At 40.3% G+C, this 13,946-nt stretch overlaps 1 protein-coding gene across 5 annotated transcripts in view; it reads right to left on the bottom strand.

The window, feature by feature from the left end:
- KYNU (kynureninase) overlaps nucleotides 1–13,946 on the bottom strand; it is a 93,607-nt gene that overhangs the window by 79,353 nt on the left and 308 nt on the right. The window contains exons 1-3 of one of the 5 annotated variants that reach the window (XM_060279553.1): nucleotides 11,196–11,211; nucleotides 8,396–8,520; nucleotides 6,843–7,019 (exon numbers count right to left, since the gene is read on the bottom strand). In XM_060279553.1, the coding sequence (XP_060135536.1) occupies nucleotides 6,843–7,011 (169 nt within the window). In that variant the 5' untranslated portion in view covers nucleotides 7,012–7,019; nucleotides 8,396–8,520; nucleotides 11,196–11,211. Of the gene's footprint in view, nucleotides 1–6,842; nucleotides 7,020–8,395; nucleotides 8,521–11,195; nucleotides 11,297–13,946 lie in introns of those variants that run through there. The other 4 variants (XM_035130834.2, XM_035130843.2, XM_035130853.2 and 1 more) reach the window with 4 other exon arrangements.

Genomic DNA, 13,946 nt, shown 5'->3' with positions numbered 1-13,946 from the left:
TTAGGCACCCAAGGAGCATAAATTCATGCAGAAGTTACAGGATACAAATCATGTAAACAAATAAATAGAAAGCTACAAAGCTTTGAGCTCTCGTCGCTGGAAACCAAAGGAGGGAAGCGTGCTCTTGTGCTCGAATCCTGCTTGCAGGTTTTGCACAGGTTTGGCCACTGTGAGAACAGGATGCTGGACTAGATGGGTCACTGGCCTGATCCAGCAGGCTCTTCTTACATTCTTATTATCTTACCTGAAATCACCACCTGTCTGTTTACTACACCCTGGCTTTTTTGATGTATTGATTAGTTTCACAGATTATACAACAATTTCAAGATATTCCATTATTATATATTCATTATATATTCTGTTCATCTTTTTTAGCCTGATAAATGACTGGAAGCCTTAGACTGGTGTTTTGCTAAGTGCCACTGGTAAGCTAACACAAAGCCATTAAAGATGTCCAATCAATCAAGCTGCCTAATTATCTAATTTATGGTAGACTAACTAAAAAAAACACTCCCAGAAAGGATTAGTTTCTGTAAATGATGGTTCTATTTTAACCACATTAAAGATATTAGGATGGTGTATGATTTTTTTCAAAAAAACCCAACATGCTTCAAAATAAAGGTCAGATCTTGTTATCTTTAAACACCACAAACAACACTTTCATAGACAGTAACACCAAGCTGCATAGATCTGTTGTACAATTCAATGTTCTAGTTTAGTAGATTGTTGTTTAAAAAGAAAGTCACCACTATCCTGAACACTTACACCTTGACCCCAATTTTTTTTTAAAGGGAAATCAGGTGAACAAATATAGAGATAATATTTTACATGCTTACACACAGAGAGAAGTTCCCAGGATTCACAATCCACACTCACAACCACAACATGAATTCAGAGTTGCTTCACAGTGCACTTCAGACTAAGAAAATTACAGCAAAATTGATTAGCTGTCACAAACACAAGGATGAAAAGTGGGAATTTCTAGCCAGTCTGCTTGTTTAATTATGAAATAAACACTGCAGAATGCCCATAAAGAAGGGCTACAAATGTATATTTGAGTGTTTGGGACAGACCTCCCTCCCTGCCCCTGAATATCAACCTTCAATTAGGAGACTGGATAAATGTCATGTGACTTTGTATATTATATATGGTTTTTTACATTTTCAGTAGCTATCTAACCAAACTAGACTGACTGCCAAAATCATTAATAAGAATTATTTAAAAGGTATCTCAAAGGCAGAATGGAAAATAAGATATTTCAATAGCTATTTATATATCAGTTAGTGAATAATTCTGAAAAAATAACTGAGAAAATACCGATTTGAAAATAGTTCATAAATGGGGAATCTGAAGAATTCTTTAAAAAGAGAAAGGGAGCATTCATTATAGATTCCTTGGCCAGATTTACTTTTGGCTAAAGAACCTTTAGCTTAAGAACCTTTAAAACTTTATCATCATAAACTTCATTACTTTTTAGCAGATATTCTAGTGAAGTCAGAATAACTTTAGGGACTTGTTAAAACTGGACTCAAAGCAAAGATAAGCTTTACAAGCCCCTGAATTCTTCTCTGGCTCAAATTAAAATCTGACACAAAAAATGGTTGGCTTCCCTGGCTGACATGTGCTTTGTAGGGCCTGGAGAGCTCTCCTAGCCCAGCAAAGCTTGCAGGGGGTTGCCCATCCCAGGCTCAGAAATTCCCAATGGCTGTCTCTAAGACAGGGCTGGGCTGGTTTAGCAGCCAAGGATCACCTGAGCTGACAGAGTTATCATTCAGTACAATCCCCTGCTGCCAAAGCAGGTAGTTCAGCCGATGCATTCTGGGTAGAAATAAAAGATGAGGGAAAACCCAATTTCCTGCTGCAGTCCCAGATGCGGTGAATTCCCCTACACATTCTTGGACTTTGCACCTGAAATCTCATAAATCTACTTGAAATATACTCGGAGTCGAGAGTGAATTTCATGCTCTTTATTCAGCTCATATTCATCAAGGAGAAGAAGAGAAGACGAATGGCTCTTTTCCCAAAACCATCTGCTTATATACATTATTTACACAATGGGCCTTGCGTGATTGGCTACTTCAGGGCTACACCTGTGGGCCAATTATATTGTGGATTGACTTCTGCCTGCAGCCTGATTGGCTGCTCCTACAGGCCAATCAGGTAGCAGATTCACTTCTGCCAGCCGCCTGATTGGCTGCTCCAGCAGGCCAATCAGGTTGCGGATTCACTTCCACCTGGAGTTGGATTGGGTAGCTCCCGCTGATTCTGAATCCTATTGTTCTAGGATTCAGCTCAGTACATAACACCCCTCCCCTCTAAGTTCCAGTCCTGCCCGGGAAGTTGCATTCGTAGTCCCCAAGGTCTGCCGGCCGCCTCCGTGTGCGTTGTGGCCTGGGGTGTTCCTTGGTCAGGGGTTCTGGTTCTGGCTCGTGTTCCGAGGCTGCTGGCTGTGCCGGGGCTGTCTGGTCTGGCGCCACTGAACCACTAGGTTGTGACTCTGGTTCCGGTGTCCTTCCAGCCTCAGGGTCCCCCTCTGTGCCTACTGCTTCTGCTTCCCCTGCCCACCCCTCTCGCTCTACAGGCCTCACTGCCCTGCTGTCCCCTTGGGACCCCTCTGTCCCGCTCTCCTCCCGGGTTCCTCCTGGGAATCGTCGCCGTAGCTGGTCGCAGTGGCGGCGCCAACATTGCCCCCCTTCCGTTAGTACCTCGTATGACACGGGACCGGTCACCTTGGTGACTGTGGCAGGTACCCATGCTGGGCCTGCCCCAAAATTCTTTGCATACACTGGGTCCTGGGCCACAAATGTCCGGGGGTTCCCTTCCCAGTCTCCTGATGCTGGTTTGAATGGCAAGAAGCTGCTGTCGGTTGCCATTCTGGGTTCCTTGGGTCCTGGAGCTGAAGCCTGGATGCACGGTGCGATGCAGCGGTGCAGCAGGTGGCGGTGCTGCGGTGCAGTGCGTGGTGGCGGTCAGCTCAGCCGGATCCCACCTTCGTCGCCAGTGAAATATACTCGGAGTCGAGAGTGAATTTCATGCTCTTTATTCAGCTCATATTCATCAAGGAGAAGAAGAGAAGACGAATGGCTCTTTTCCCAAAACCATCTGCTTATATACATTATTTACACAATGGGCCTTGCGTGATTGGCTACTTCAGGGCTACACCTGTGGGCCAATTATATTGTGGATTGACTTCTGCCTGCAGCCTGATTGGCTGCTCCTACAGGCCAATCAGGTAGCAGATTCACTTCTGCCAGCCGCCTGATTGGCTGCTCCAGCAGGCCAATCAGGTTGCGGATTCACTTCCACCTGGAGTTGGATTGGGTAGCTCCCGCTGATTCTGAATCCTATTGTTCTAGGATTCAGCTCAGTACATAACACTACTCCTATTGAATGTAATGGGAAAGAGTTAAGGAGACATGGTTCATATTTCTGGGTCATGGGTTGGCTATAAAAATTTTCAATATATTCCTCTCCCCCTTTTTCTCTTTCTTTCTTTCTTTCTTTCTTTCTTGCATGCTTTTTTTAAAAAAATAATAATAATCTCATTGTATTATGTTGAATTGGCTTGCCCGTTGCTAATTTTTCACATAAGAAGCACATCTCCTAAAACAAGAAGAGTTGCAACCTGAATAAAGAAATCTTAGCCAATGAATTATATGAGTTTTAATATATTACTTGAAAACATATCATACACACACATATTACGACAGGGGCATAACCTGGTTTTCAACACTGTGATTATCTCACCAGCTAAAGATCACAATATACCAATATATGACAATTACACCCAATATGCCAGCAAGTTTTGAAAACTCAGCAATGGCCAGAGGATTGGAGAAGATCAGTCTACATCCCAATTCCAAAGAAGGGCAGTGCCAAAGAATGCTCCAACTACCGCACAATTGCGCTCATTTCACATGCTAGCAAGGTTATGCTTAAAATTCTACAAGGCAGGCTTAAGCAGTATGTGGACCGAGAACTCCCAGAAGTGCAAGCTGGATTTCGAAAGGGCAGAGGACCCCTGACCATTAGGTCCAGTCGTGACCGACTCTGGGGTTGCACGCTCATCTCGCATTATTGGCCAAGGGAGCCGGCGTATAGCTTCCAGGTCATGTGGCCAGCATGACAAAGCCGCTTCTGGCAAACCAGAGCAGCACATGGAAACGGCGTTTACCTTCCCGCTGTGGCGGTTCCTATTTATCTACTTGCATTTTGAGGTGCTTTCGAACTGCTAGGTTGGCAGGAGCTGGGACCAAGCAACGGGAGCTCACCCCGTCACAGGGATTCGAACCGCCGACCTTCTGATCAGCAAGCCCTAGGCTCAGTGGTTTAACCACAGTGCCACCTGGGTCCCTAGCGCCACCTGGGTCCCTAGCACCACCTGGGCAAGCTGGATTTCGAAAAGTGCAAGCTGGATTTCGAAAGGGCAGAGGAACCAGAGACCAAATAGCAAACATGCGCTGGATTATGGAGAAAGCTAGAGAGTTCCAGAAAAACGTCTACTTCTGCTTCATTGACTATGCAAAAGCCTTTGACTGTGTCGAACACAGCAAACTATGGCAAGTTCTTAAAGAAATGGGAGTGCCTGATCACCTCATCTGTCTCCTGAGAAATCTCTATGTGGGACAAGAAGCTATAGTTAGAACTGGATATGGAACAACTGAGTGGTTCAAAATTGGGAAAGGAGTACGACAAGGTTGTATATTGTCTCCCTGCTTATTTAACTTATATGCAGAATTCATCATGCGAAAGGCTGGACTAGATGAATCCCAAGCCGGAATTAAGATTGCCGGAAGAAATATCAACAACCTCAGATATGCAGATGACACAACCTTGATGGCAGAAAGCGAGGAGGAATTAAAGAACCTTTTAATGAGGGTGAAAGAGGAGAGCGCAAAATATGGTCTGAAGCTCAACATCAAAAAAACCAAGATCATGGCCACTGGTCCCATCACCTCCTGGCAAATAGAAGGGGAAGAAATGGAGGCAGTGAGAGATTTCACCTTCTTGGGCTCCTTGATCACTGCAGATGGTGACAGCAGTCACGAAATTAAAAGACGCCTGCTTCTTGGGAGAAAAGCAATGACAAACCTAGACAGCATCTTAAAAAGCAGAGACATCACCTTGCCGACAAAGGTCCGTATAGTTAAAGCTATGGTTTTCCCAGTAGTGATGTATGGAAGTGAGAGCTGGACCATCAAGAAGGCTGATCGCCGAAGAATTGATGCTTTTGAATTATGGTGCTGGAGGAGACTCTTGAGAGTCCCATGGACTGCAAGAAGATCAAACCTATCCATTCTTAAGGAAATCAGCCCTGAGTGCTCCCTGGAAGGACAGATCGTGAAGCTGAGGCTCCAATACTTTGGCCACCTCATGAGAAGAGAAGAATCCTTGGAAAAGACCCTGATGTTGGGAAAGATTGAGGGCACTAGGAGAAGGGGACGTCAGAGGACAAGATGGTTGGACAGTGTTCTCGAAGCTACGAACATGAGTTTGACCAAACTGCGGGAGGCAGTGCAAGACAGGAGTGCCTGGCGTGCTATGGTCCATGGGGTCACGAAGAGTCGGACACGACTAAACGACTAAACAACAACAACAACTGTATATAGAGAGGCACTGGCTGGCTTCACAGTTTTTCCCACATTGTGATTTTTGCATAGCATGCACACGCACACACCACATGATTTGTGATATATTGCCAGGTCAAAAAAATATGAAACCAGTATCACAATATGGACTTCAAACCGGATTTGGGCAATATATTGAAATATCGCCCAGCCCTAACACAAATGAATAAAAAATACCGTATTTTTCAGTGTATAAGACTAGGTTTTTCCCCTTTTAAAAAATGTCAAAAATTAGGGGGCATCTTATACACAGGGCCATTTCCCCCCATTTTCTGAAATATGAGCCCCCCAAAATAGGGGGTGTCTTATACATGGGGGTGTCTTATAGACAATAAATAAAGTTGTTCCAAATTTGAATTTAGGCAATATATGCAACAGTTGCAACATTAGCTATCTCAGAAGCAGCATTCTCACCTGTGTATAACAGAAAGGGGTATATCCATCTTCAAAAGCAGCGTGTCATGAGTTGGTGATTGCTGTGACACTAAAAACCTGCTGTCCAATTAATCAGGGACATTGGTTTAACTGATCAGAATATTTTGTCAATTAATTTAACTTATTTATCAACTCAAACAACATTGTAACCCTCATACCTGGTATAAGTATTCAGAAAACCTCTTATAGTGCCACAAGAACCATGAGTTCAACCCTCCTGCCAAGTGTGTTGTTCCTGCTCCTTCCAAATGATGTTTGTGCAGGAGCATAGCTGCCAAGTTTTCCCTTTTCTCGCGAGGAAGCCTATTCAGCATAAGGGGAAATCCCTTTAAAAAAGGGATAACTTGGCAGCTATGTGCAGGAGGCCTTTCCAGTGGATTCCAATCAACCATAAAAAACTGATAGTGCAAAACTTTCCTGAATGCCCAAAGTAGCAGCTTCTTTTGGCAACAAGTATCTGGAGGCAAAGCAGCTCAAATCCATTAAGAAACACTCCTGCCTATAATTTTCAATCAGTCACTATATTGTTGAAAGAGACTGAGTGACAGCCTAAGCACGACATAAGTGCTGTATTGTATTCTTCCATTCTAATCAGAATGGGAATGAGAGCATAAGGCATTCAACTTGAGGTGCTGATTTTACAACGCAGGAGACATGCTGTGTTCAAAGATGTGGCGCCAATCGTTCCATTTACCCTTTAAGCAGCAAGGCTTCCTGCAGATTTACAATAAACATATGCAAGGAGATACAAAGCCACCTTGGTATAACTGTGGTTCTTACTTGGAGGCAGATCCTTCACTCTGGGAATATGAAAACATCCACGCAGGTGTTTTAGTTCATCTTCTTCATCTAACTGAACAGCAACTTCCTTATCCACTGGCCTGCATGCTAGCTGTGAAGCAACGGTTTCTATAATGGCTGCCGGCGAGGCATAAGAAGACAGATCCATTTCTCACTCTAAAAATGAAAAGGGATAAAATATTTTCATTTAGATTCTGTGTCGTACATATTGGCTAGTGTCTGATGCAAAGATTATAGTTACCGGTATGTCTGCTGAGTAACAGCCTTCAAGCTTTAAAAAGTGAAATACTTGGAAATGTAAGGAAAGAGCGAGAAGTTCTCAATTCCAGCATTTTTCAAGGCAGCATATTGCTGTAGCCCTAAAGCCATTAGTTTTAAATACAATGCTTTCTCTATAGAGCTACATCAGCAACTTCTGTTTTCTACCACTGCTCCAACAGCAGTAACAAATTCTATAGTGTCATTCAAACTTGCAGAATCAGAAAGCCGCAGGCAGCATTATTGTTTCTACAATCTGTGCTCCTGAAAATGGCAGGTGCGTTGCCACATTTAAACTTGCATTTTCAAGCCTGAGCAATCTTTTGGCTCCTTTAGCTTCTTGGTGTGGATGTGTAAGTTTTTAGCTTGAGAGGCACGACTGGAATAGGCAGACTAGGCACTGAAGAAGTGAAAGAGGAAATTTCAGTTGAATAGGCCTCTGCCGGAGAAAAGCTGTTTTCTCACAAACCACAAGGATATAAAATCTAAACAGTTGTCCCTCAAAATTCCTTTTCACTGACACAAAGATTTCCTATAGAGCCAGATTCAGTTTCTGGCCTCCATTTGCATTTATCAGATTGCCTGCATCACTGGAAAACACATCTTGATGAACTAGTATGGTTCTTTCTGTGTGGCAGAAAGAAGCTCAATGCAAGGTGCAGATGAGATCCCTACTGAAAGTGAAAAACACAATCACATATTCAAAATTGTTTCTGTAGTATTTTTTGTTTAGTTTTATTTAGTTTCAGCATCTCCCTAGGCCTCGTTATTGTACCCTCTTGGGCCTTCCTATTTTCTATCTCCAGTCTTATCCTGATTCCACATTCTAGTTGACCAAAATTGTGTTGAGCACTGGCAATCTGAGCATTCAAAGTGGTCACTACTCATAGTGTCTTCACAACCTTCATGTTTCAGTTGAAAAAAAATAAGCTCAAACAAAAGCTACAAAACAGAAATATTTTCTTTTACATATTTCTGCATGCTCAAATTTGAGGCCCTAATGAAAAGCCATTTTTATGTGGAAAGTGGCCAGATAGTGGCTCTCAAAAAGTTTTTCAAAACATAGCCACTTCCATTGATTAATGAAAATAATGAATTAGTCATTCATTTGGTGGTAGGTGACGAATCAGTCTACATCCACTATGAAACCAGCTTTTTCTGCAGCACAGAATCCATTTACTAATTAAATTAAGTGCTGATTACTAATTACTTATCCTAATTAATAGAAGAGCACCATTTGGTCACCTTCAAAACATAATTTGCTATTCACCTACCGTAAGTTCCACATTTGATCAACTGAGTTATTCTGTCTCCATCATTGCCAGTGCTGCCAACAGAATGCTTCAAAATACATCCTCATTTGCACAATCAGACATAATCGAACTCAGCATCTGGAAAACTGATCAAAAGCCTTGGCCTGTTTTGCATATAACACTAAGCCAAATTATAGCTTACCATTAAGCGAGCAAGTGTGCTGGTACAGAAAGAGAAAGTCACAGCCACTTTGCTTCTCCCCTGCTCCTACTGCACTACCAGAAGCTAGGCCATGGGAAGGCTTAATGCCATGTTGTCTGAGTGTATTCCATTTTATCCCTTGTCCCCTGGTTTTCCAATTATCCTCTTATCAACGGTCAGTCAGTATTCTGGGTTTGTTTGTTTGTTTGTTTTAAAAACACTTCTGCATCTCTAGAGCAGTCGATATGCCTGAACAGAGATTTTCATTATGGTAAATCTAGATACTTAAATTATGACATAAATAAATTGAAAATATTCAACTAATAATAATAATAATTATTATTATTATTATTATTATTATTATTATTATTATTATTATTTCCCCAGCCACTCTGGGCGGCTTCCAAAAAAGATTCAAAATACATTAAAATGTCACACATTAAAAACTTCCCTGCACAGGGCTGCCTTCACATGTCTTCTAAATGTCAGGTAGGTATTTATCTCTTTGACATCTGATGGGAAGGCGTTCCACAGGGTGGGTGCCACTACCGAGAAGGCCCTCTGCCTGGTTCCCTGTAGCTTTGCTTCTCGCAGTGAGGGAACTGCCAGAAGGCCCTCGGCGCTGGACCTCAGTGTACGGGCAGAATGATGGGGGTGGAGATGCTCCTTGAGATATACTGGGCTGAGGCAATTTAGGGCTTTAAAGGTCAACACCAACACTTTGAATTGTGCTCGGAAACATACTGGGAGCCAATGTAGGTCTTTCAGGACCGGTGTTATATGGTCTTGGCGGCCGTCCCCCGTCACCAGTCTAGCTTCCGCATTCTGGATTAGTTGTAGTTTCCGGGTCACCTTCAAAGGTAGCCCCACGTAGAGCGCATTGCAGTAGTCCAAGCGAGAGATAACTAGAGCATGCACCACTCTGGAGAGACAGTCAGTGGGCAGGTAGGGTTTCAGCTTGCGTACCAGATGGAGCTGGTAGACAGCTGCCCTGGATACAGAGTTGACCTGCGCCTCCATGGACAGTTGTGAGTCCAAAATGACTCCCAGGCTGCGCACCTGGTCCTACAGGGGCACAGTTACCCCATTCAGGATCACCATTCAGGATCCACACCAGCCCACCCCCTGTCCCCCAAGAACAGTACTTCTGTCCAGGGTGGATAAAAATCAATGATTTTTTTAAAAAAAATAAAAAAATCGGATTTTTTTGATTTAAATCGGATTTTTTTTATTTAAATCGGATTTTTTTGATTTAAATCGGATTTTTTTTATTTAAATCGATTTTTTTGATTTAAATTGGATTTTTTAAAAAATAAAATGCTTTTTGAGGAAAATATATTACCATCCAAAGGTTATTCCATCATGAAATAAAGATTAGTTTTTTTAATTATGTAGAATAAGGTTGTATATGTTTAATTTTTGGGGTAAATAAATTCCATTAATCCATTCACAATGTCATGCTCTTCCAGAGGTTTTTGTAAGATTATTGGGCAGTTTCTCTGCCTACAAGATATTATCACAGATGCTTGGTTTACTTTTGCAGTTCTCAAAACTGAATTTGACTCAACAGAGATCACATGCCTCTTCTTCACAGCAAAAATGTTATAACATGAACAGAGTTGAGAAAAAGACCTTCAGTGCTAAGTTTCAAGAAGTTCAGTGAATAGAATAGAAACAATATTTTTCTGATTCTTTGGAGTGGACAGTATTTAAGTTTTTCATGTGTAGGCTGGGCTGACAGTCTAAGTTTCTTAAAATATATATATTTTGTTTTTGTTTAGCCAAATTAGTTAACAAACATGGATGTTTGTTTAAGCAAATAACATATGCTGTAATGTTATTGTTTCAGTTGAATAAATCTATTTAAATTGTTATTATTAAAGTAATGATTATTTTTCTCCTTCCTAAGTACAACAGTAAAGTTGTCCAAATATGAATAACCTATTAAACTGGGGATAAAAAACTAATATGAAAAGTTGTTATTCTAAAAATCTTCATCTACTTGCATATTAAAGTTATACCAGCAAGAATTAGTCTTTATGTAGAAAACTATGATTTAAATCAAGCCTTACTGACTAGTGATTTAAATCGTGATTTAAATCAGTTTGATTTAAATCAAATCCACCCTGCTTCTGTCTTGTCAGGATTCAACCTCAATCCAGTTAATATAAGAATTATGAAGTGCAATAAAATATCTAAAATGAAAATAAATTAAATACTTTTAAAGGAATGTATTACTAAAGTCTAAACTTTAGGAAACCAATAAGGAAAATATTTTACTTGTAGAATAACTATTAGGGCAGTGAACCAAGTCAAAGGTTAAGCACTTTTAAGTCATCCTTTCCTTTCAGTGGGAGATTGAAGTATACACGGATTTCTACACCACTATTGATATTACTTTAAAATGCTTAATTTGGCTAGATTACACACTAGATTTTATAACAATGAATAACTTTCCCTTGCATTAATTAAATACTGTAACTACTACCAGTTACAAGTCTTTTTGCAATTGGCACCAAGAATAATATCAGTTTTTTCTAAACCACTGATTCTTCTAGTAATCTTAAATTAGATGAAAATTAATGTGTGCTGTGTCCCTCTGAAACAGATTTTGCTTACCTTCAGCTAACAATGTTACTTCTTAAGGATTCATTCTCTTTCCCCCTTTGCACCGCAATCTAACATACCACACATATTTCCCTCCCCTTATTATCTCCTCTGTTTGCTTTTCCTTTCTACTTTTTGGACTTTGACCTCTTTCCACCCCCACTTCTACCTGGGACTCTAGCACACTTGTCAGCAGCCCTGTTCCTATCTCACACAGCACAATACAACAAACCTAAAACCTCCATATGTTTAAGCTGCATTTTAATTCCATTCCCCAAATCTTTGATTTAATATTCAAGGAGATTCCAACTAAACATCAGGAAGAACTTTCTGATGGTAAGAACTGTTCAACAGCAGAACAGAATCCCTTGGGAGGTTGTGGACTCTCTCCATTGGAGTTTCTAAGCAGAGGTTGGATAGCCATCTGCCATTGATGCTTTAGTTGAGATTCCTGCATTGCTGGGGGCTGGACTAGATGACCCTCAGGCTCCCTTCCCACTCTACTATTCTATGGTTCTATGATCCACTTCTCACACTTATTCTTTAACTGTACATATTCTGTTCCACTTCTGCTTTGTAAATTTGCTATCAGCTCCCAGTTCTCCTCTTTTAGAAAATGATTTCACAAAATGGAACTCACCATTAGCTTTGGCAATCTATATATTTAACAAAGCAGATACAGTCTATATTAAGCTAGGGAAAATCTACTCTATTATTCTATCAGTATAAATATCTGCTATACTACATATCAATACCGCTTTTAAAAACAACATGAAACAAACCACAATGGCATATAGTCCATGGAGATGCAAAAAATATCACACTGCAGAAGGAACTTGAAATATTTTAAAATATTTGCTAGTGCAGCAATAAAGTGTCTAGAATAAAGAGTAAAGAAATGCAGTCTCATGTAAACCATCATGCAAAGACACAATGCTAAAAAGTTTAGGGTTATATTTTGGAAAGAAAAAAAAATGCACACATGCAGTTTTTTATTATGCATATTTGCTCAGAAATAAGTTCCACTGAGTTTAAATGGGACTTGTTCCTCAATGTCCAACCTTTCTTGGCTGTAAGTTTAACTGAACTCTGAGATGTGGTTCCAAAAAGATGTGCCCATAATCAGATTACCTTCAGCTAACAATACAGTAAGCATTGTATTACTGATGCCATTCAGCAAACATCTAATTATGCAATATGGTGCTTGCCTCCGGAATAACAGACTGTGGCATGGGGAGGGGTGGAATGAGAAAGGGCTGAGTTACCGAGATTAATAAACTCTATTTACCTTATAAAAAACTGGAACAATGTTGGAAGTTCAAGACTCCATAAATAAATAAATTCTGTCTCTCACACAGAATTAAGAGAAAATTTTGAAAACTTGACAAATTTCAATTTAACTTTTTTTAAAAAAATTGACGGCACAGCTAACTGAAAGAGAGACTGGACTGACTGAATGACTGACTTCACAATTCAAATTCTGACAAAGTAACTTTTTTGACAACCTGTTTTTTCTCAGGTGAAAAAACACCAAAATGCTATACAAGATGTCAATGTTAACATACTGTCAGAGTTCAAATACTAAATACCACTAGAGGTCAACTTGTCAAACTGTGTATCAGGTTAGAATTTTTCCAGACAAATATTTTGAGGAGGTATGGGAGAGGAAAAAAATCAGATTTATCAACATAATAGTAAATTAAAATATTTATTTTACAGCCTTGTAATTAGTCATTCAGAGGACAAGCGATATGCAAGATCCCACCACTCTAGCTGTGGTGGGAAATATGAATGGGTTGTATTTTCCTTTTTTCTTCTTCGTTTTGTCTCTGAAGCACTGTAGGGGATGGGAGAAATAATTCTGGGTTTTTTTTACCAGGCCCTCATATGTCAGTAGGCTATTCAATCGATTTAATGGAGATGCATCCTACCTGGAGCTGCATCCTACCTATCCTACCTGCAATATATTTACAACGCCCGGCTATGAGTCGTGAAGGCCGCTCCCTGCAAGACCTTTTCCACCTGGCTGAGAGGGCAGGGCCCAGACTCACCCAGCTCTATTACAGAGGCCCCTGGGGAGACTGGACAGACATTGCTATGCCTGACAACAAATCCTAATTATTGGATTCTTTTGCCCCATCTTTTTGTTACTGCCAAACAGCCGTGTCATACTTATAATATTTTGTTCTCATTCATTATGCTGTTTTAAATGTGCATTTTATATTTAACTTCACTTAGCAATGTTTTCCTTCAAATGTTTAAGATTTTGTTTTTGTTAGCTTTGTTTGTATTAAATATGTATTCTGTAGTTGACCTCCGCTGTAATGTTTTATTTTGAAATCTTTGAGATGGTATTTTGGTTTCCTGTTAATTGTGTTGCTTTGACTGTGTACTTTATATTTGACTTTCTTTAGAAATGTTTGACTCTGCATTGTTTTATTGATGTTTAATATGCTGTAAACCACTTGGCGATTTTTCTTAAAAATATAAAGCGGTATGGAAATGAAATAATAATAATAATACTGTACATATACAGTATTGGGAAAAATACAAGATTTCATGTTCCTTATTTATTTGCCTACATTGATACTCAACACAACAAGCCTGCTAAAACTAAGCAGTTGCTGTTGGTGGTAGTAAAAACAATAACTGTGACAACAACAACAACAACAACAACAACAACAACAACAAACAACAACAACAGCATTGTAAATGGTCATTTGTAGCAAAACAAAACACGGGGCCTCCTTCCACAAGGAACTA

Source organism: Zootoca vivipara, chromosome 1 (genome assembly GCF_963506605.1).
Source record: "Zootoca vivipara chromosome 1, rZooViv1.1, whole genome shotgun sequence".
Lineage (NCBI taxonomy): Eukaryota > Metazoa > Chordata > Lepidosauria > Squamata > Lacertidae > Zootoca > Zootoca vivipara.
Note: the sequence above shows the minus strand (reverse complement) of the source record. Positions and strands in the feature narration are given on the sequence as shown.